Genomic DNA, 24,264 nt, shown 5'->3' on the forward strand with positions numbered 1-24,264 from the left:
ATGAAAGAGTCTGGAGAAGACAAGGGGAACGTTATGCTGCCTGCAACGTCGTTCAACATGACAGGTTTGGTGGTGGGTCAGTGATGGTCTGGGGAGGCATATCCATGAAGGGATGCACAGACCTCTACTGCCTAGGAAATGGTGCTCTGACTGCCATAAGGTATCGAGATGGAATCCTTGAACCCATTGCCAGACCCTACGCTGGTGCAGGAGGTCCTGGTTTCCTTCTAATGCACGACAATGCCCGGCCTCATGTAGCAAGAGTAAGCAGGCAGTACCTGGAGGATGAAGGAATTGAAACAATTGAATGGCTTTCATGATCCCCTGACTTAAACCGAAAAGAACATCTGTGGGACATTATGTTTAGGTCCATTAGGCGCCGCCAGGTTGGTTCTCAGACTGTGCAACACCTCAGGGATGCCCTCACACAGATCTGGGAGGAAATGCCACAAGACACCAACCGTCGTCTCATTAGGAGCATGCTGCGACGTTGTCAATCATGCATACAAGCTTGTGGGGCCACACAAGATACTAAAAAGCATTTTGAGTTGCAGAAATTTAGTTTTTGAAAAAATGGACAAGCCTGCCACATTTTCATTTCACTCTGATTTTAGGGTGTCTACACAAATGAACCCTCTGTAGGCTGAAAACATGTATTGCCATTAAAAGACCTTTTGTTCCTAAGACATTGCCCTGTCGTTATTTGTATAGATATCCAACTTCATATTGAGATCTGATGTATCTAATGTGTTTCTTTTAAGTGTTCCTTTAATTTTTGTGAGCAGTTTATATACAGTATATGACACGCACACACACACACACGCACGCACGCACGCACACACACACACACACACACACTGCTTTTAAGAGCTGTGCCTTGCAAAAGTGAAGTTTTGCTGGGTTTTAAACTTAATTACAGTAAAGGTATGCAGGTAGGGAACAAGAAAAGTAGGCCTTAACAAAACCCTTACAGTTTTACTTCTGCTTTACTATTCAAAGCCATGCTAGCTAATGGGTTACCTCATCCTTAAAAAGGACTGTTCACTTTCTCTGTGATTATATAATTCTCTTTTATCTTCTGAGAGAGGAGATCCATGGCTGCTGTTGACATGCGACTTAAGATGTGCAACACTCATTAAAAAATAATACAGGCGTCGACTGCTTTTTCATTTCAGCCTGTGCTCCCCCTGTGATGAACAAGAATACATAGTGAGAATTGTTGAAATTTCTACCCATTTACCTAAAGGCAGGGCTCTCATTATTGCTATCACCATGTGCATCAATAGTGCTATTGCTCAGTTCTAGCAGTCAGCAGTCAATTTAGTTAGGACTTAATCGTGTTAACACAACATGCAGAATATTAAAATAAATTGTACTGTAGGTCACATTGTGCATTATTAATGTGATTCAACTTACTGCGGTCATATGTAGATTTTTCACAAAGCTCTAAACTACAGAAGATACTGCGGCATGCTCAGCATGACAAGATGCACGTACTCAGTCCCTCAAGGATGGTTTTCCACATAGACAAGTACCACAACCACACTTTCAGTCCTTTATTTTAATTATTTTTTTTGTTTTATCTAGAAGGGAAGGAGTTAAGGATTAATTTGTTGCATTTGTCAGACCCATGCTGGCACTACCAATAGTGTCCACAGCACTGTCCTCTATTGTAGCCACTGAGCTTTTGTTACACTGCCAAAACACCTCTTTCAATTTGATCTACATATTTCTACCGTTCAATAACCGTTTGGCTTCATGCCTAGACTGTCCCCACTGTATGTGAGTTCCAAGTCCATCTTCCAAATCCACAACCCCCTTGGATCTCACTTGACCTATGGCCTCACAGTGCTCCAACTGGATGAAATCCAGGTCCTCTGTTCATGAGGTCAGGCACATCGATTTGACATGGGAATACGAATGTGATATTATGTTTGCGTATAAAGCCCATGAGTATCTAATGCAATGTGGCATTCAGTCGTTACATGCATGTGAGTCATTGGTTTGTATGCTGCCTGAAGAATTATTAAAGGATACACTTGTAAAACATACTTCATAGTTAGTTTATGACCCCTCCTTTTTCTCAGCTTTACTTCCGAAATTGCTCATGTTTTAAAATGTATTTTTATGTTCATATTACATTTTTAAATGACTCTTTTGTTAAATAATTTTAAGAAAAAATGGCGCAAAAGTGCATAAGATAATAATTTTGTTATCACTTTTACCATATACAAGATATTGATTTTCATATAGTGTGTATTTTATACTGTCTTTTTCAGTTATCCTGGATAATCTTCACAAAGATGAAAACAAATATAAAAATAAATACAGTAAAGTTTGAAGAATACCTTCCTCTAAAATGCAGTGTAGCATAAAGTACAATATTTAGGGTGGAACAAAAGTAATTTCCCAACGGGGATTATTGAAGGATTTATTTATTTATTTGCTTGTTTGTTTGTTTGTTCATTTAATAATATCTGACAAATGTACTTTATTACTGGTTAGACCATTGCAATGTGTAATGTGAGCAAAAAGAAGAGGTATGGCAAGACAAAAATAAAAACAGAAATTCAGAACCAAATTAACATTTTATTTAATTTGGTATGTAGATTTAAGATTTCTGAAGCCTTTGCAGTATGATATTAAGGAAACTGGATGTCAAAAAAATGTTGTAGAAGTTGTGTTCTTACCTTCTCTGTGGACTGCGAAGTGCCAAAGAAGATTGGGATGAATGCTAGCCAAATAATGCAGGTGGTGTACATGGTAAAGCCAATGGGTTTGGCCTCATTGAAGGTCTCCGGCACTCCTCTGGTCTTGATAGCATAGACTGTACAGGTGACCATGAGCAGCATGCTGTAGCCCAGCAGGCAAATCAGAGACAGGTCAGAGATGTCACACTTAAGCACACCACGTGCCATGGTTGGGTTAGATGTCCTCTGGTCCTCATAGTCAATAATGGCCTTGGAAGGATCGACACCAAACCAGATGCACACACCAAGCAGCTGGATTGAAGCCAGTGTGAACGTAATAACTAACTGTGAGGCTGGAGAAATGAACCTGGGCGCACTGACAGACATGGTGCCTTGCTCAAAGATGCGATAAATGCGATTGGTTTTGGTGAGCAGGGCAGCATAACTTATGCTCATACCCAGACCCAAGAAAATCCTCCTTAGGGAACAAATGCCTACATCAGGGGCAGAAATCATCAGGAATGTTGTGGCATAACACAGAAAGATACCAGTCAGCAGCACGTAGCTCAGCTCCCGGCCCGATGCTTTCACAATGGGAGTGTCATTGTAGCGAATAAATGTGACCACCACAAACACAGTGGCCATGATGCCAATGACTGCAATAAGCACAGGGATGACTGCCCATGGAGAGCTCCACTCCAGTTTAACAATAGGGATTGGAACGCAGCCTGTGTGATTCACATTGGGTCGCAAATCAAAACGACACATCTTACAAGTGTAGGTGTCTGCCTGGTACTGATATCCATCACATCGCTCACAGTGCCAACAGCAAGGGATGCCCTTCACGATCTTCTTACGCTCACCGGGCTGACAGGGCTGACTGCAGATTGAGGAAGGGATTTGACGAGCACCACCGGGCCATTGCATCGAACGAACCTAGGAGGGAGGCAGAGAGTTACAGACAAATGTGAACATAGAGACAAACAAGATATTTGTAGATTACTACAGTCAATGTGACCTCCAAAATGGTAGCATGTAGAGGGAGTGATGATTTATTGATCAGGAAGGATCCCTGGCATCCCTGGGGTTCAAGGACGATCTGAACAGTGGTCACTTGCTGTGTGCTTCTTGAAATACAATTCTGTCTTCTTCCATTCTAGTTGGTTTTATTTGGCTCTTTAAGCTCCGAAAGCATTTGTTTTCTCTTTTTTTTACCTCAACAAACACTTGTTTGTGTGAAGAAAATCAATACTACGTTGTCCACTCAAGACAATTTGTGTTTGAAATTCCAACTCATTATGGATTTTTTTGTTTTTACAGGCACATTTGTAAAGATAAATTTAATTCATAATTTCAAACAGTTCTGCTTTCTTTATTGTGTCCTTATCAACCTGATTCAATTTTGGCAGAGCATTCACTACTTTTGAAATATTCTGTAAATGCACATTTAATTAAGAACTCAAAGGACACTAATTAAATACAGCTGCCTTTTCAAGTCATGCTCCACAGTAGGTGCCCATCACAGACCTCCATTTGTTTTTAATTTTTACTTCCACACACTTTGTTGGAAAACGTAAAGAAGGCAGTGCTCTTTTCAAGCTGCCTCATGTGTTCAATTGTACTCTTTTGCCTGCCCAAGGCTTCCCCTTCATTTTGTCAAAACATAATTTGTTTGGTTCCTTTATGTAATATTCTGCTATAATTCAATACTTCAGCACAGCCTCTGCCCTGTATTGTTTCTGGAAATCAGTGATACCATCTGGAGAGATGATATTAAGTATATTTGTCCTCTAGCTCCTTGTGTCTTTCTTTTCATCACAGTCCACCCTGTTAATCATTAAAAATGCCCTGTAGATATTTACACCTTTGAAGATGCAACTAAGCACTGTCAAATGATTTGGGAGGAGCTGGAGAGCAAATGTGCAGCTGTAGAGGGATACTTGTAATGCAAACTGAAATACAACACATGCAGAATGAAGGATGGCAAGCCTTTTGAAGAGCCTCTATGGACATAATGTAAAAAAGGCTTCACTTACATTGAGATGAAGCTGATCCGTCCAATGGCCAATTATTTTGTATTCGGCTGTTTGGTTTCTGATCTGATATTGGTAGATTTCGTAGCGTCCGGGGGCGTCTCCATTTTCATTGAAGAGCACTGGGTTGCCAGCTATGCCTAAATGAGACAATTATCATTATTATTAATTATTGCACACAGTTGTTTCTCACTTATTGAGCTAGGATTTTTGTTATACAATGAATTGTAACTTCACATAGTGAGAATAAAACTTTCGGACGGATTCTGACATTTTTTTTCCCTCTTTCTATTTTCTCTCTGATTACTCATATCCAAGATCATATTCTTATATCTATTATGTTTCAGGGTGGTAAGGCAGAAAATTGGTATAGAGCTTGTTAAATTAAGTTCAGTCAGTATAACTAAACCTTTGGACACTCGGACCATAGTTTCTTACATGACTCTCTCCATTCGTCTAGTTCATTCATGCTGCTCTTTTACAAACCTTCCACCTCTTCATCACCACCAAATATTCACAGATTTAAAAAAAATCATCATCATAATAAAAAATAAATCCTATCAGCCACCAATACCAGTGATTGAACTCCAAGAGGGAAAATATCTTGTTGCTGCTCAGAACAAACACCCATTGATCTCAGTTCCTCTGAAGAGTGTAAGTGCTGAAGTTGTTTTGACTGTCTGATTATCACATCATCTGATGGTAAAGGTCATATTTTTTTGTCCACTCATCTCTCCTGATTCAACTCCCAGTATAGAAATCACAATTGAAGACACACCATAGACTAACAATTGAAATTAATACATTTTTAAAAAAAAAAGTATTTACATCTCATTCCAACTAATTTGTTTCTGATGTAAAATGACTAATTTTCAGCAGTCAGAAATTCAAATAAGTTTTGGATTTGGAATTTAAAATGGTGACATAATGTTACGTTAGTAAGTAACAGCCTAACTACAAAATTTATAACCACTGAAATTTAGTAGTAAGTATGTGATGATACTGACGTAATAGAGCTTTAAATGTCCTTACAAAATGTTAAGGAATTAACTGTTGGATTACTTAATTGGGTTAATCCCTGCACCATGTCCAACCATTCTATCAATTAAAATCATATGAGGCAAAGTAAGCTGCTTATGCTAGAAAGGAATGTTGAAAAAGCTCTATTATACAATGTTAAAATAAGTTTAAAAAAGAAAAATTGTCCCTTATTTCTGGATACTCTCCAAAACTGAATGGTATTGTTTCTGTAATTTGCATCCAAGTTTCATACAAATACACCTTGTGAGTTTGGTTTGATTGTGCCAACAAATGAAAAAAAAAAAAAAAATCAGTCAAAACATTATTTAGAGGTAGTAACATATAATGATAGCATCAATGTATAGTTTTGTTTTTGTTTTTTTTGTCTTAACTTGATCTACTAGAAATAATGCAGCCTAGCAATCTGCTTTCATGTCTCCATTATAGATGGAATGAACACACTCAAGGTTTTTCCTGGTGTTGCTGGTAGCTGCAACTCTGAAGAAAACAGAAAACTGTAACATCACTTGGAAATGCTCAGAGGAGGAGGCAGGGGGTGAGGGGGTGGGGGTTTACATTTTATGTGAGACAGAAATGTAATGCAGGTCCTCTCAAACTCTCTGACTAGATTTTGTAACTCCTACGTTACCCTTACCCTATAATGCATAAATACAAATGCATGCAGACCACAGCTACAGCGTTTTGTGTAACCAGATTTCTGTCCCTTCTAAACAGCATTCAATACATTATCAGACTGTTCTGCTTATTATGGTCTAACTTAGTGACAAATTGTCTTTGAACACCAAGAGGTAGACAACTGACACCTTCTTGATATTTGACATAGTTTTCTTGAGTTTAGGTCATCCATTCAAGATGATCATTTTGATAACAATGATAAAGACAATGTATTCCTATGTGGCCTTTTAGTAAGATCCCCAATGGACCTCACTTCTGATCCAGCAATTCATCTACCCAGTGTAGGGTACACAAAGAGTTCTCTGGAGGGTGGAAGAATAAGGTAACTTCATGTCAAATTGCTTTTCACGTCAACCCCTACAGCAATCCTTCAAAAGCAACAAAGGCTGTGTGCTTTTTTTTCTTTTTTTTTAATAAGTCCCCCAAAATATAAGCATCCTGTTAAGAACAAAAGCTAAATGTAGCCAACTGCAGATGGATTTCTGCAGATGAGGATTTTTCTTGCTCTTTGTTTCTGAGCTGCTGGATGAATCACTTTAATCCACATTTTGAGGAGTCAGCCCTGTTGGAATTTGTCATTACCATTTTACTCATCTTTTCCTCTGACAATGCTGCCCACATTTCAAAGCAGTGACTGATCTTGGAAAGATTACAGTGACTTTATAAATCAGAGATGACGCATTTTGCTTATGTAAACACATCAAAAATATCAGGTCTATCATGTCTGCTTCTTATCATTCAGATTTTTTTTTCTCTTATATTTAAATCTTTAAAAGCATGGTTGCCACGCTGGTGCTTTTTACAGAATAATGCAGCAAAGTTAACACAGTTATTAATTTTTCTTCTCATATTAATGGCCCGGTATAATGATTTGCAAAGAAAATCTAGTTCAGTCTTTTGAATTTTTGTGGGGAAACAACTTCTTTTATGCATCCAAAGTTGTAATTCAGCCTATTTCCATTTCATCTGAAGTTTTCATCATTTTAGGCTTATACAATTTTTTGGAGCATTATTCAGATCTTTAGATTTTTTAGCTACACTCCATGTCTGAAATATCATCTTTACAGACATGCATTAATGAACGAGACACTTTCTAAAACATCCACATGAACCACTTGTATTCCAGATTGAAGTCACACCAGTGGGACTGAATGGTAATTTCTGGAAATAAGACTCAGAAAGACACATACATTCTCATAAATACTTGGAACCAGTTCCAGGTGTGTGCTTGCCTCCTCACCAATAAGGCATTATTTTTTGTCTATGTGTGAAATCAGCTAATGATCTAATCTCTAAACATATCAATGTCTGTTTTTACAGAAAATCTTTTAAAATACTTTTCTTTAGTCTTATTTATAACACCGTACCGATTAGTCTGTTCACAGACAACCACACACACAGTCTGGTTGACCAGTGTAATTTGTAGCTTGTAGCCACCAGTATCACCCCTCACCTAACCGTCGGCTGGGTTGCTGCTGCCTCGCTTCCTTCGTGTCATCATACTGTTCCACCCCTCATTCGCCCATCCGCTGTGGACCTTCCTCTTTGGACCTGCACCTCCAAGCCTACCAGTATCACCCCCATCTATCCATGTGCTGTGGACCTTCTCCTCAAAGCCCACCAGTAACACCCATCATCTAGCCATCAGCTGGGGTCCTGCTTCCTTTCTTCCTCCGTGCCGCCATACAGTCATCCAGCTGTAATTGTGCCTTGACTTTAGCAATGGGAAACATAACCTTAACCACATTGACACTGACTCTATCTGGCCTATCTGCCACTCTCTCTCTCTGTCTCTCTTTCTCTTTCCCTGTTCTTATCTTCCTTTGATTTCTTTTCCACCCAACCGGTCAAAAGAGTCAAAAGAGTCTGGGTCCTGCCCGGAGTTTCTTCCTCATCAAGGGAGTTTTTCCTCGCCACTGTCGCTTATGCTTGCTCTGGAGGGTTCAGTTGGGTTTCTCTGTTAAAACACTTTCAAATGTCTGTTGCCATGATTAAGCACTATATAAATATAACTCGATTGATTGATTGATAGCCTGTAGTTTGCTGTTGGCAATGTGAATTAGTGATTGTATATTTTAAATTCTTAATATGTACATCATATGTTGACATGTATATTATATGTTACATATGTTAATACGTATGTATTTTCTTCAGTATTATGTATGAATGAACCCCCGCCCCCCTCCCCTCTGCTGCCGCAATCACTTAAATTTCCCCATGTGGGACTAATAAAGGTCTATCTTATTTCATCTTATCTTATGATAGTGTTTAAACAGTTTCTCACACAAATAAATACAATATACATGTAATACAATAATCACTTTACATTCTAAAGCATTATAACACATTGGGATAACACATGCCATCAGATGGCATCATGTGTTACCCCCAGTGATTTCAATTATGGTGAAACTATTGGAAATAGTTCTGGCTTCTATGAGGAAATGATTCCAGGGTCTCTGTCCATCGTCAGTGGTGTAGTGTGGCTTTGAGGAAGTCCTTCTCATTAAGAGTGAAAAGTGTAATGCATTTTGGGTTTGTGTGGTCAATGTTAGAGTTGCATAGAAGGATTATGCTTGTCATGCAGCACAAACTCCTTGTCTAAACAGTCCTTGCACTAGTCAAGAGCATAATGAGCTCCACAGAGGGCTCTGCAAAAGCTGCATCAAGCTGCACACTAATGTAACAGGGTGGCCTGGGGCCACACATATGTGCACCACAGGCTACATGTTCACTCATAGCTTTCTGTGCTCAGAAACAAGCAGCAGGTCCATGGGTGCTTGTAATTATATAGTATATGTTTGTAATGTTTCCCTTTTCCTGGTAATTTTCATCTCCATCATTCATACATACTTAAGGAATATTTCCATCATTAATACAACATGTGCTTGTTCTGCTTGAATGGACATCTGGGACACTTTCATGAATGGCAGCACAGCTTTTTGCCCTCTACACCAGTCATTAAGCCTCAATGACCAGTGAGAGGGCAAGTCATGGAGAAGTTACCAAGGATCCATTTCACAATGGTCACCATGGTTCCCGTCAAGTCATAACACTTGAACCTGTGTGTGTGTGTGTGTGTGTGTGTGTGTGTGTGTGTGTGTGTGTGTGTGTGTGTGTGTGTGTGTGTGTGTGTGTGTGTGTGTGTGTGTGTGTGTGTGTGTGTGTGTGTGTGTGCATGTGTTTGTATGTATGTGTGGTTATTGACACATCTGTCAGTTTGGATTTGGGTTGGATACACATAAAAGGTTCTAAATATAATTATAAGTCAAGAAATAACAAGTGTCAACCAATTGACAGCATTGGCAAATAAACAGCAAAATTAAAAAGAAAAACTTTGATGAGTGTTTAGTGGTATTTTAATATGTGGCATGGCGAATTCAGAATAATATATAACAGCAGAGTAATATACTGACAAATTATTTTTTTACTCATTGCAGCTCTTTCTAAGTGGAAAATTTCGGTATACTAAGTATTCCCTTTACACCTGTTGTTTTTAAAAGTATGATTCTGTTACACGTAGCATAGTTTAAAATGCACTGTGGGCGTTTCAGGTTCTAAGTGAACGACCTACACAGTAGTTTGTGCCCCCTGACCCTGAGTTGTATGAAGTAAACATTTGTTACTGAATATACATGTTATTGAAACAGATATGGGAATTAGAAAGTGCTTAGGTTCTAGGTGGCAATCTCACAGTGGAGATAAAAATTATCTTGGGAAGACAATATTTTTTCACTTCAGTAACAGACTTGAGTAGCTCTTCCATGAAGCAACCCCCTGCTGAGATATCCAGAGTATTTCAAACTAGCTTGGTCTGTTTGTGTTCCCCTCATTTTTTCCCAGCTCCTCTTTTCCTCCTTGTGTTTTTGTATTTATTGGTTTGTTTCTTTGACCCTGCTTGTTTCTTGGATGTGATTGCTGCACAGGATTTTTTTTCCTTGCTCCCCATGGGCTGGACTGCTTTCTTGGTTTTGACCCTTGCCATCTACTACATTATATTGACCTTGTTTTACCTTACCTTTGATCAAATTGAATCTGCTCACCATTTAGGTTCCATTTCTGGATTTATATTATTTCTCTCAACTTCATGTTGGTGTACATCTTCTGAATGTGCGGATTTTTTGTTTTTGTGTTCTTTTCTTTTCAGTGGATAGGATCAGAAATGAGTACATCAGAGGGACAGCACATGTTAGAGGTTTTGAAGACAAAGTCAGAGAGGCCAGACTGAGATGGTTTGGACATGTCCAGAGGAGAGATAGTGAATATATTGGTAGAAGGATGCTGAGTTTTGAAGTGCCAGGCAGGAGGCCTAGAGGAGGACCAAAGAGGAGGTTTATGGATGTAGTGAAAGAGGACATGAAGGTAGTTGGTGTGAGAGAAGAGGATGCAGAAGACAGGGTTAGATGGAGGAATCTGATTTGCTGTTGCGACCCTTGAAGGGAAAGGCTGAAAGGAGAAGAGGAAGATTCTTTTCAGCTTTAGATGCTGATTGTGAAAAAATCAGCATGGTACATGCTTTGTACCATGCTAAAATATGAAAGTAAAAAAAAAGGATTGCTTTACTGTTTTTCTGTTACCCCTTGTCCGTTGCAGAGCAAAACTACCTTTCGTCACTGTGGTCGTCATGACGAACTGGTTGGAAGCTCCTGTAAATTGTGACCTGTTGAAGTCTGAACAGCTCAATGCAGAAGTGAGAATAAGGGGCGGCAGTGGCTCAGTGGTAAAGCGGGCGGTAGAGAGGGTCGTCCTATGATTTAAGATCAGCGGTTCCATTCCCGATCCCGCCCCCCAAAAAAATACCCAGAGGTGAGCTGACAGTGGGAGGTGTCAGCTCACCTCCGGAGCACTGCCGAAGCACCCTTGAGCAAGGTGCTGTCCCCTTTACAAATTGCTCATTTGAGGCGCACCAAGAAGGAGCTGCCTGCCACTCTACCTCCCCTGCATGCCTACAGGCCCCCTTGTGTGTGTGTGTGTGATACAGGGGCCTGTACTCACAAATATATATATATATATATATATATATATATATATATATATATATATATATATATATATATATATATATATACATATATATATATATATATGCGTTTGAATCAGTAGCTAGAGTGTGCATTCTTAATTTCCCCTCGGGGATCAAACCAGTATATAAATTTAAAAAAAAAAAAAAAAGAGAGAGACACAGTCTCTAACAGTGTCATATCTATAAAGATGGACTGGAAATGTCTGATTATTTTCATCATATCTGGCTGCTGTATGAGTCCAAAATGAGCACATAATAAGTGGTTGATTTAAGATAAGTAGTAAGTTGCAACTTCACCAATCAGTGATAGAAAATATGAAACCGCTACAGAAAACACACTCCCACACTAGTAAAAATAAAAATTCTAAGCCAGTTCAATACTTTGTCAGATTGTTCATTGTCTTTTCTAAAAGGTTATCTGTCATCAGATGACTTACTGAGTCTCCTGTTGGGACCCTGAGAGGAGTAGTTCTATGAATTTGCCGGGGGCATTGCCAGCCTGTCTTAAGAGTTGTTTTGATGTTTGATGTCTGACCTTGACCTTGGGGAACTAGGTCAAGGTCAAATTTCAACTTTTGTACACTCAGGAACCGGATAAGATAGAAAGATGAGGTAGAAGGCCAGTGTAAGACAATAGATCAAAGCTCATGCTTTGATCTACCTATGCAATAGCTTTGATCTATGGTCAAATCTAGTTCATAGCTTTGACTTACCATGAAAGGTCAAAGTTAAGGTCAGGTAATATTTTCGGGGTACCCTGACCTACCCTGAAAGTACGTCAGGGTAAGTCGCATGATGTTGAGGTCTCTGACTGCCTTGGTTCTTGTTTACAGCTGAGTTTCATTGGATATGCAACCTAATACACAATACATTAGGTATAGTTATGGTCTGACTGGACACCTGAGAGTTGTGCAGCACTACAGGGGAAAAAAAGTGAATTATTTTTAGCAGATGCCTGCTAAAACTGCTGACAATGAACACAATTCTGTAACAACTGAATCTTGCCAGCTCAGCCTCAAGAATGATTCATCACAACAAACAAAATGACCTAATTTATATGAATGTATGGCTATTGCTATCTGTTAACAGAAAAGGATGACTGTTGTGTCTGTTTACTGTTACGTAACAGACAGTACAAAGAGATGTACAGTCTGAAAATAAAATCCCAGCGTCAGCATCAGTTGGGTTATTGTATGAATTTTGACAAATTCAATATACCATTGCTGATGCAATTAGATGGAGTGTATCATAGCCTTGAGGCAATGTGTGGTCAACTGGTGATGTAACATTTTGGCTTGTGAGAACAAAATTCAGCTTAAAAGGACCTACTGCAGTGGTGCTTCAAGTCCCTGTTTACAGGATAAATACCTAATTGAAGTCTCTTCACAGAAAGCACCACTTAGTCCCCACTGAGCAAGTAGTCAAATTAAAAAATACTGCTCTCAGTCAAATTAAATGTAGTTTAGTTAACATAATACTTGTGGAACATCATTTTTCAACACAGGCTTCTAATGTTTTAGTAACTATGATAGACAGACACACACACACACTCACACACACACACACACACACACACACACACACACACACACACACACACACACACACACACACACACACACACACACACACACACACACACACACACACACACACACACACACAGATAGATAGATAGATAGATAGATAGATAGATAGATAGATAGATAGATAAAACATTAATTCAACATTCTGTCATTACAATAAGTAAATATGACAAGGAAAAATTAACTCAAGGAGCAGACAGAGTTCATATTAATATTTTATCTGCACAATTAATTATTGAATCTCTGAATTCTGTATTGATTTGATTTTAAACAAAATTGTCAATATTATCCAACTCTCACTTACCACCAATTCTGTGAAAGTAGCTCATATGCTAGTTGTCAATGAGAAATTTAGTGAAAGATGAGGATAATATATACAGTATATACATGTACAGTATGTGAAGAAAATAGAAAGTTGGACATGCAACAGACAAAAGTGTTTCAAGATGCATTGTTAGAAATAGTAAAGAAAAATTGCATTACATGATTATTGACAGAAAGTGTGGATCATGTATATACACCATTGTCATGGCACTAGAGCCTTGCTCCTTCCAGGTCTGTTTGCTTTGTCTTGCAAGTCCACAGCTGAGAAGCATGATCATCAAGTAACTGGAAACACCTGGCCGGTGTTACCAGGTTATTTAACCCCGTCTGCTGATTCGCTGGGCGCGAGTGATGTTTGAGTGGCACCCCATGGGGCTTCCACCCATTTGGGACAATTGTGCCGAAAACTGCTTCATTACTCAACGCTTCATTCATTGTGAAAGTTTGGCACCCTCTTTGGCAGGGTGATTATACTGCAGCCACACAACTGTCGATGGCTCCAGAAAACAGCGCTTTGGCATTTCCTGTATTGCATGTATTTTTTGAATAAAACCAAAAGTAATTTCATTTAATGTGTTAATCTTTGCTTGCTATGTCGTAGCTATATATTATAGGGAAATGATTTATGATTATTGATCCCAGATGGGATCAATAGATCAACAAGTGATATACAATACATGTTCATGCATGTCAATGCAAGATACACATACAAATGTGTTTGTTTGCAGGAGTTACATAGGAGGATTAGTGAAGATGGAAAAAACAAGGTCTATATCTTGAGATAAAATTCAGAATTCCGAGATTTCATCACAGCAGCACCACCGGCTTCACTCTCCTGTCTGACTCATTACTGCCTCATCATTGATGACGTGTTGTTACTGAATGCCAAGTACTGGGAACAATTTAAACACTTCACCTGCAAATTAAAAATTATATGTGTGTGGTTTAATTTTTTCCACTGTGTGAGCAATAGAGCTTAAAAATATGTTTCTTAGAAATTAAAAGCTACTTTGTTTGGCGGCACCAGTTCAAAATGTTCCCAGACTTGAGATCTCTTTCTGTTTGTGTCCATTGCAAAGCAATTGGAAAGCAAACCGTCAGCAATCCGAATGCTAATCTGATCAATCCAGAAGGTATTTACACGATAGACAGCCCACCAAGGTGTTTCATCGATTTTAACATTTCGGCTTGTGTTTCAAATCCGAACCACTAAACTGGTTCTCCTGGTGAATGAACCAGGAGAACCAATTTCAAAGCACTTGAGTGTTTCAAACATCATCTGTCACATGGTTTTTCCATGTCTGAAGCAGGCTTTGAAGCGGTGGTTCAGAAAAAAACCTACCGAGTCTGGGGCGCGTATCGGAGCGCCTTTTTCTTCTCCTCTTGTCTCACACCAACTACTTTCATGTCCTCTTTCACTACATCCATAAACCTCCTCTTTGGTCTACCTCTAGGCCTACTGACGCATGGCGTAGAACATCGGACTTTGAGCGCACAAGGTGGCGCTGATCGTTGCAAGAAACCTCCTCCTGGAGGTGCATGGTCTGGTTATCCCTTAATACATGACCGTGGTGTGTGTGAGTCCAACAAGGGTTGTAACTATTGCCATGGACTTGGGCACTGGAAAAGGGAATGTTATAAATTGAGATCTAAGCAAGATGGTGCTCGGGATAATCCTAAATCTGCCATGTTTGTTGCACCAGCCTTGGAACAGGTGTTGCAGTCTTCAGGTGGAGGTGTGAAAATGCAGGTGTGGAGTCAAGAGCTGCAGTCCTACATGCCTTTCATTGCTGAGTGTTGTGTGGAATTGGTGAACGGAGATGTTAAAATCTGCATCAAGATCTTGCATGATACTGGTTTAATTGTTTCTTTCATTTTAGCGTCAGCTTTGTCATTCACAGGAGAATTCTACATGGGTTCTCACATCTCGGTACTTGGGATGGGGTTAAATGTTTTGCAGATACCTCAGCACTATAAAATAGTGCTGTCCTGTGATCTCTTTCAGGGTGAGATGGCAGTTGGTGTACGTCTGGCTCTGCCCGTCAATGGCATTAGTGGGGCGGCAGTGGTTCAGTGGTAGAGCAATCTTCTTGAAGACAGGATTGCCACCCATCGTTGGTTCGAGTCAAGGACATCCATCGGAGTGTGAGCCGATGGTGGGAGGTGTCAGCTCACCTCCCAGCCATTGCCGAGGTGCCCTTGAGCAAGGCGCCGTCCCCATTACAAGATGCTCATTGGGGAGCGATTTCTTCACGCGACCCATCACTCCGCCTAATTTGTAGCTCTATATGTAGCTCTCTGTATTTACTAATTGCATGCCTACAGGCCCCTAGTGTGCTGTGCCTGTTTCAGGGGGCTGTAACCTGTAACCACGTGCTGTAATTAACTTCATATATGTACTTGTGTGAGAGTGAAGAGTGTAAAGAGAATTTCCCAATGAGGGATCAATAAAGTGCAGATTATTATTATTATTACCATGATTTTGGGTAATGGTGTGGTAGGGGCTCGGGGGTGGGCTGATGTTGGACCTCCCACCATTGCTGTGTCATTGCCCCTGGTAAGCACTGAACCCAATAGGCATGACTGGGCATGTCCTGAAGTGTTTGGTGTGTACATTGTAACATTCGCAAAGGACAAGGCACATTTAGAAGAGGCAGATTCCACCGAGGATTCTTTGTTGCAACATGAGGTAATAGGTGAGTAATTGTTGGCGAGCCTGTATATCAGGTGGCTGTGCCTGTCAGGTTTCGGAGTATAGTATTTTGGAAATCCCATGATGAATCAGGCCACCTCGGCATCAAGAAGACATATGACCGCATTTTGAAGTATTTCTTTTGGCAACGGCTTAAAAAGGATGTCGTTACATATGTTAAATCATGCCATATATGCCAGCTCACCAGTAAACCAAATCAAAGCCTGAAGCCTGCTCCACTGACCCCCATACCTGCTATACGTCAGCCGTTTGAACATCTGATTATAGACCGTGTCGGCCCATTGCCTCCATCCAAGTCAGGCTCATATTACCTGCTAATGACAGTATGAGATATCCAGCTGCGTATCATTTGCACATAATTACAGCTAAGTCTGCGGTCCGCGCATTAACACAATTTATTTCAGTCTTTGGTTTTCCAAAGTTGTTCAATCACACTATGGATCAAACTTTTCATTATAATTGTTTGCACAAGTGTTGGAGCAGCTGCGGGTAAAGCACAATCAGGCATCTGCATACCATGCACAAAGCCAAGGCGCTCTGGAACATTTTCATCAGATGCTTAAATCCATGTTGTGTGTCTACTGTACTGAAATGGGTAGAGACTGGGAAGACGGTTTGCCATGGTTGTTGTTGGCTACTAGGGAGGTAATACAGGAGAGCACAGGCTTCAATCCCAATGACCTTATGTTTGGCCATATAGTGCGGGGTCCGTTAGCGTTGCTGCACAATAACTGGACTCAGTCACAACTGCCGCAAAACTTTGTTGACTACGTGAATGGTTTTCTGTATCAGCTTTATAAAGCTCGAGGTAGCCAAGAATAATTTGGAGGCTGCGCAAGGCAAGATGAAGAGGTTTTTTGATTGCATGGTTGAAAATAGAGATTTTGTCCAATGGAATCAAGTTCTTGCTTTGCTGCCTATTGTTACTTCTCCATTTCAGGCTTAGGCAAATGATCTGGCCTGTTTTCTGTGAAGAAGGTGTCAAAACACAATTTGTTATAGCAACTCCAAGTCATAGATCATCTACTCAGCTCTCTCTCATGAATTTGTTTTAGCCATACTACACTCGGATACAGCAGTCAATTATTCAGGGACAATGAGTGACTGATGTCCATCCTGCTTGCTCTGCGGGGTATGTACCATCTTATGCAGGTGCAAGGCAAGGTGAGGAGGATGTGAAGCCAGTGAAGCTGTACTTTGTGGAGGTCTTAAAAATATGGAATCATTGCAGAATATTGATGGATTATTGAGTCAATGCAAAGGTCGATATTAAGTGATATCTATGCCTGTTTGGTGATACACCTACTACTACCTACTAGATGATTCAGATGTTGGGGATTGGAAACCTATTAAACAACGGTTTTGTCGTGCTCACCCAGAAAAACCTAAACAACTTTATGCTGAGGTAAAGTCTTAGACCCCTGACTAGTTTGGCCGTTTTTTGGTACCTGTGATATTTGCCTCCATAAACAACATCAAATAATGATGTATGATACCCATGCTTGGTATGCTTATCTTCAGCACAATTTCAGCTATACGAAGAGATAGTTACTATTTCCCTATAACTAACTATATTGACATATTGGGCCAAAATAAAGACACAGTCAAATTCGAAAATCGAACAAATTGTATTTTATTGCACATAAAAACCAAAAACATGCTCATCAATTTGATTTTGAACTCAAAAAAGTTTGCCATAGGCTTCTAACATAACTATTTACAGTTTGTGACACTTATGCCACTCTTCAAAGGAGTACTAAGGGTTAAGTACTGTATATGGTAGATAATAGTATTGCTGAGCCATCCTGTCCTACCTGGGCGTCGCCATGTTTAGTCGTGTGACAACACGCCCAGATTTTATTCCGATTTCTGTAAGGTAAATAATGTTATTAAAATGGACCCCTTTCCATTTCCTTGGATAGAGGACTGTGTTTATGAAGTCGGGTCAGCTAAATTTGTCAGCAAGGGCTATTGGCAAGTCACGCTGACAGAGCTTGTGAGATAGCTGCATTCATTACTCCGACTGGGTTGTTATTATATACAGTGATATCTTTTGGATTAAGGAATGCACTGGCGACTTTTCAGGGTTTGATGAATTAAAAGTTGTTGGAGTCTGGAAGGCTGTTCGGTGTACCTAGATGATGTGGTGATTTTTTTGAATGACTGGGATAGCCACCTTGACCAAATTCGGCAGCTGTTTGACCGTTTGGCTTATGCAAATTTACTTATCAATCTTGCAAAATGCAAATTTGCAAAAGCCACCATCACATATTTGGGTCATGTGGTAGGGCAAGGCAGTGTTTGGCTTGTATGCACTAAGGTGCAGGCTATTGATGAGTATGCCCCACCGCCAGCTAAGCAGGCACTCATGCACTTTTTAGGGTTGGTGTGGTATTACAAATGTTTCTGCAGGAAGGTTTCTACTGTTGTAGCCCCTATTACAAATTAACATTAACAGGCAGGACAATGTGGTGGCGGACACCTTGTCTCACGTGCCTTGTAGATGCTGAGGTGGTCTAAGTATTTTTTTGTGTTCCATGATTCTGTTTTCCCCCTTTTCTGTTCTAGGTGTTTCAGGGATTCAGATGACAGGAATGGAGTGAGAACTTGAGGTAGTGGGGGCATAAGTGGTAAGTTTTTTTTTGTTTTTTTTAAAGGCTTTTCATTTGTTGTGTGTCCCAGGGCTCCCTCTGGGACTCTGACTAATGATACATATTCTTTCATTGATTGTTAAGAAAATGATAACTATGAACTGGAAGGATGCAAAACCACCAACAATAACTCAGTGGAGCCAGAGACTAAAACACGTCTACACGCTGGAACAGATGACTGTAACTGAAGATGGAACTGTGATAACATATATCTAGGTGTTAAATGATGACAGATGTAAAAAACAAAAAAAAACAAATTAAAAACCTGTTATATATCTGACCTTTACGGAGCCCCGTAGGTGAAAAAAAAGGTCCATCTTTGTGAGATCTCGCAAAACTACAGGATATACAGTATATACTTCCGGGTCGTTTCGGATTGGTGGAAAAAAAAAAAAAGGCGGACACCCACCCATATGAGCGGTTTATTGTATTTTATTATGAAATCGGCCTAAAATATAAGGACATTCAAGTAGTGCTTAGAAGCGAGACAATTTTCACGTAAGCCAGAGACATTTGAAAAGGATTCTCACGGCAAGCGGATGAGTGTCCTCCATTGTTTTCTCCATGAAGCCAAAACGACCCTGAAGTATACTGCATATACCTGTAGCTTTGCGAGACCCCGCAAAAAGTTGCGTGAAATCTCGCAAATTTTTGTGCGAGATCTCGCAAAGACGATGGAGTTGTTTTTTTTCTCTCCATGCCTGTTTTGTTTTCCCTCCATGTCACCTAAGGGGCTCCGTAGACCTTGTCCTTGGGAAGAAAGAAAGAAAGAAAAAAGGAAGCAGGAGGAACCAGAGAACCCAGACAGAACCCACAAAGATACGGGAAGAACATACAAACGTACAGAAAAACATCTGACCAAGTACATTCTTGCTATGAGGCAATAGTGCAACCCACTTGATCACCACGTTGCCCATAATCCAAATGTGCAAACAGAAATCTATTTTCAAACACAGGCCTTTTCACTTGTTATTGTTCATAATGTCCTCTTGATCTGAGACAAACGTGTATTTTAGTGACAATAAAAGTGACTGACCTGCAAAGTTGAGACGGCGGATGTGCCTGAGCAGATGAGTGCCATTAATTGGATCCATTTTTGCGCAGAGGCCAACCTTCCCTGGGCAGAGCTCCTGATGCATATTGTGGAGAGCATGTGCCATTGCATAGACTGCATCAATAACAAACTGCACCTTTCCCTCCTGTTCATAGTTTGAGTCCTTTCCTATCCGTTCCTGATCTGTAATAAATAAATACAAAGTACATAAAAAGAAAAAGAAAACACAGAAAGGCTTAAATTAGATACAATACAATCACAATCTGAAAGAGTGCTGCTGTAAGTTGCTTAGTCACTCACAAAAAAATGACAAAGGCTCCCCCATTGATCACATCTGTATCCATTCAGTTAAACAGTCATGAGGGACACTGGAAGGTTTTTTCACAATTGTATTCAAATAACCCACCTTTGAGGAAGATCTGCGTTACTATCTAGCACATCATGCATACAAGAAAAATACATTCAAAGTCAAGTAGCCTCAACTGTTTAAATGGAGACTATGGCATTATTCCAAAAGTCATGGAAAAAAATTACATTGCTCCTTGGTGAGTCATATTCTTTTTTACACCGAATGAGTATTGCCTCCTGCAATTAGCTAGAAGGTAAATATCTGGATTGCTGCAGAGGAGCAAATCAATTCTAATATCTGGAGTGGAACGTTTTGTCCTCTGGGAAATCTCATCATTTAGATACAAAAACACTATAGGAAAATCTCTTTTCCCCCCTGTAGGAATACATGGATTTCCCTCCTGGTGATTCTATACATGGTGGAGCTACACATGAAGACTATTTCCTATTAACTATGTTGCAATTTTCCATTAGTAACTTTTGAAAAAGTCATCTACATTAAATGTGATTAAACCCCTTAACTCCCAAACTGCTTGATTGAGTGTTCAATTGTGAATTTCGTCTTAGTCTGTATGTATTTAGAGGCCAATCTAGGAACTGGGGAAGCAAAAATTTAGACACTGGACAGGGATAATCCGCTCAGGGTTCGATGTAATAACTCGCATTTGGGTTCATTAATCTTGGCCCAGGTTGTTTTTTGAGTTTTTGTGATAGTTAATTGCTATGAGGAGGTGGTGTCAAAGAAGGAGATACAGCATGCAAATCCTAAATCCACCTTTTTTCCGATGAGCCTCAGGCCTTAATCTTTCTCAGTGTATGGGTGCTGTAGCCAGAAAAGACATTATAAAAAGCAGGTGTATTTCATTAAGATTAAATAACTAATTACCAGGGATGAAGCAAAGATAGAGCTGCATGTATTTCTATATGTGCAGAGTGGAATGTAATTATACTTATCTGCAAAATAAACGCACGTGCAGTACAGATGAACTAAACACTGAATTAAAAATACATCATTCTTTTGATCAACATTATACAAATGCACTGCAAACAAATATGCCAGCATTGCAAAAACATGTAACACACGTAAATGTTCTGCGTTAACTGCAATAAAACACTTGACCCAATTGTTTTCAGAACAAGCATCATTTGAGCAGTTTGTGTATATGCAACACTTTTATGTAATGTTCTCACTTAAGGTATTTGTGTGATGTGTGATTTATGTGACTGAAAAGTGTTTATTTGCAACATATTTCCTGTAGAATGTGTATATTTTTCAAATGATGAAATTGTGTTCTTGACTTGCTTTTGTGGACCAAACACAGAAAGACATTTGATTGCAAACATGTTCTATATTACCATGAATCTGCATTTGCCACAGCTCAAATGTACAGTATGTCATAAAAACAGACCTGAAAAAATAATCATGTTGTCACATCATTGGACAATTAAGTATTCCATTTATTTATTTATTTATTTTTTGTTTCTTCATCCACAAACATATCATGTCATTTCAGATCTTTTCCTGCCCTAATCCACTTGCAATCAGTTCATTCCCTTCACTTGACTTCTCCCCACTCACTTTCTGCCACTCCCCTAATCAGCCTCCACTCTCCATGTACCCAGCTCAGCCCTATATTCTCTGCCAGATTGTTTAGTGTTCGCCCTGACTCTCCAGCCTTTGTTTCCTGCCTGACGTTTTTGCCTGTTCTCTTGACCCTGCCTTTTGCCAGCCTCTTGTCGGATCTGTCTGCCTGGTTTGATTATTCCTGTGTTTAACCTTCCTGATTCCTGGACCCTGCATATTTGCCTGTCTTTTTGAATGATTTGTCTGCCTGTTGGATTTATTTATTTGGTACCTGAACTCTGCTTGTCAAATGAAGGCTTTTGAGACTCTTGACCTATGTGCTTGTCTGTCGTGCTATTTGGGTTCACCCTGCCAGTCTTGTTTGAGTTTCGACATGTTCAGGTTGTAAAACTCCTGAGAAGATAGATTAATATCAGCTGATAAGCAATAATTAAGTTAGAGAAAAAGTAACTACTGAGCTATCGAGAAATCCATCCATCCACCTTTTTTTTGAGGAACTGGTGATCACAATTGTCAAAAATAAAAGCACAAATCCAACCCATGATTGAAGGACTTAGAAGAACCACACAGAGTGTTCTCGGATACTATTTACATTGTCCACATGCAGAATTGGTAAAAGAAAACTAAAACTGTGTTAGATCTGATGCCTCAACCCTTAATGAACTACAAATAGCACCACATTTAATTTTATTCATATGAACATTCTGTGAAGCAATCACTTCTGAGATTGACTAATACAAAATAAAATAGACTAGAAAATATGTTTATTGCCATTTTTATTACAAATTTACACATGGTATGAACACTTAACAGAAAGTACAAATTAAAGCATTCAATAATGAAAATAAAAATATAATTCTGTACATCTTTTACATCTGCTGTTGGAGTTGATATTGATTGCACTTGTAGTTCACAGTGAAATGGTCAATATTCCATTTAGTAGGTGAGTTTTGGGTATAGCATTTCCTTCCCACCTTATTGTTATATGCTTAAAATCTTACAGCAGCTTTGAAAATGCTTTTGTAGAAGTGGACTTTGTGGATCTAGATGCATCTGGCTTGTCGTGTCTCAACCTGAGTTGTTCCACCTGAACAGAGTGTAAGCTGGGTGCTGTTTGTTGTTTGAGGATGTTCTGTGTTTTTTCCCCCCCAGCAGCACAGTGTGTACACTGGTTCAAGGATGGGAGAGTGGAGCCAATGATCCTCTCAGTCTTGATGACTGTATACTACAATAACACCCAGCATGCTGGTGGCCCTTCTAACATCACCACAGCACACAAAACAGAGGTACAATGACTGATTGATTAATAGTAAATTAGAAATGGAAATTCCAACCTGTGGAATATTTTCCTGTATTTTTGTAACATAACGATATGAATTATTTTTTTAAAAATGTTTGACCTAATTATAATATAATTTTTTTGTCCTGTTTGACTATATTAGAAAAAAAAGGCAAGAAAATTGGCAGGGTTTGTTGGTTTGAAGAATCTTTTAAGGGCAGGTTAGAAGGTATCCATCCATTCATTTATAAGGTTCTGGGTTTGAGTTCAGAACTGTGGACTTATGTTTGTATGCTCTCTTAGTGTCTGCATGGGTCCCTCCAGGTCTACTGGCTTCCTACCACGGTACACAAAAGGTGAATTTATGACTCTATCTCCAATAAGTGTGCACATTCCCACACCACAACTCTTAATCTATAAAAAAATATATATAATGATTTATAGTAAAAGTCAATTTAACATTTTCACAGTAATGCTTTCAAAAATGTATATGCAGGTTTCTCAGTAAGCTCCATTCATACTTCATTCAGCTGGTAGTTCCAAAAAAAAAAAAAGTAGGAAATTAGAGGCATGATGTGCTTTAGAGAGAGTACAGAGCTAATAATAAGTACTTGTCTTTAATAAACTGGTTCTTGCTGTTAAGTCACACAGATGCAATACAAAATATTGAATAGAACAAGGAGACACCAAGAAAACAAACATGCACCCACTGGTTTATAAATAGTATAATTACTCCTTATCTTACCTGTGGTGTCTTATCCGTGGTGATTTAATAAATTATAGTGAGTCATGTCATTTTTATATTACCACCGCTACATCCGCCGCAGCGGGTCACGGGGAGCTGGAGCCTATCCCAGTGGCATAGGGTGTGAGGCGGGTGACACTCCGGGCACGACGCCAGCGCACCGTGGAGCCATACACAAAGACATACAACCACTCACACACACTCACTCCTACGGGCAATTAGGGAACGGCCAATCAACCTGAAGCGCATGCTTTTGGAGGTGGGAGGAAGCCGGAGAACCCGGTGAGAACCCACGCAGACACTGGGAGAGCATGCGAACTCCACACAGAGCAGGACTTGAACCTGGGTCCGCCATGTTGTGAGGCGACAGCGCTACGCACTGCGCCACCGTGCCACCCTAATAAATTATATGATATGTTCAATATGGCTGTAGAACAACCGCAATGTCTTCTAACTCAAAATATTGAAAAATAAACTACTTTTCCATTTATGCAATGTTCAAACACATGGGTTATGA

At 39.6% G+C, this 24,264-nt stretch overlaps 1 protein-coding gene across 4 annotated transcripts in view; it reads right to left on the reverse strand.

The window, feature by feature from the left end:
* Window positions 1-24,264, reverse strand: part of grm4 (glutamate receptor, metabotropic 4) — a 189,278-nt gene that overhangs the window by 17,063 nt on the left and 147,951 nt on the right. For all 4 annotated transcript variants that reach the window (XM_068315171.1, XM_068315172.1, XM_068315174.1 and 1 more), the window contains 3 exons: window positions 19,773-19,973; window positions 4,727-4,863; window positions 2,691-3,626 (listed from right to left, as the gene is read on the reverse strand). In XM_068315171.1, coding sequence (XP_068171272.1) covers window positions 2,691-3,626; window positions 4,727-4,863; window positions 19,773-19,973 — 1,274 coding nt within the window. The remainder of the gene's footprint in view (window positions 1-2,690; window positions 3,627-4,726; window positions 4,864-19,772; window positions 19,974-24,264) is intronic.

This window comes from Antennarius striatus, chromosome 5 (genome assembly GCF_040054535.1).
Source record: "Antennarius striatus isolate MH-2024 chromosome 5, ASM4005453v1, whole genome shotgun sequence".
NCBI classification, from domain to species: domain Eukaryota; kingdom Metazoa; phylum Chordata; class Actinopteri; order Lophiiformes; family Antennariidae; genus Antennarius; species Antennarius striatus.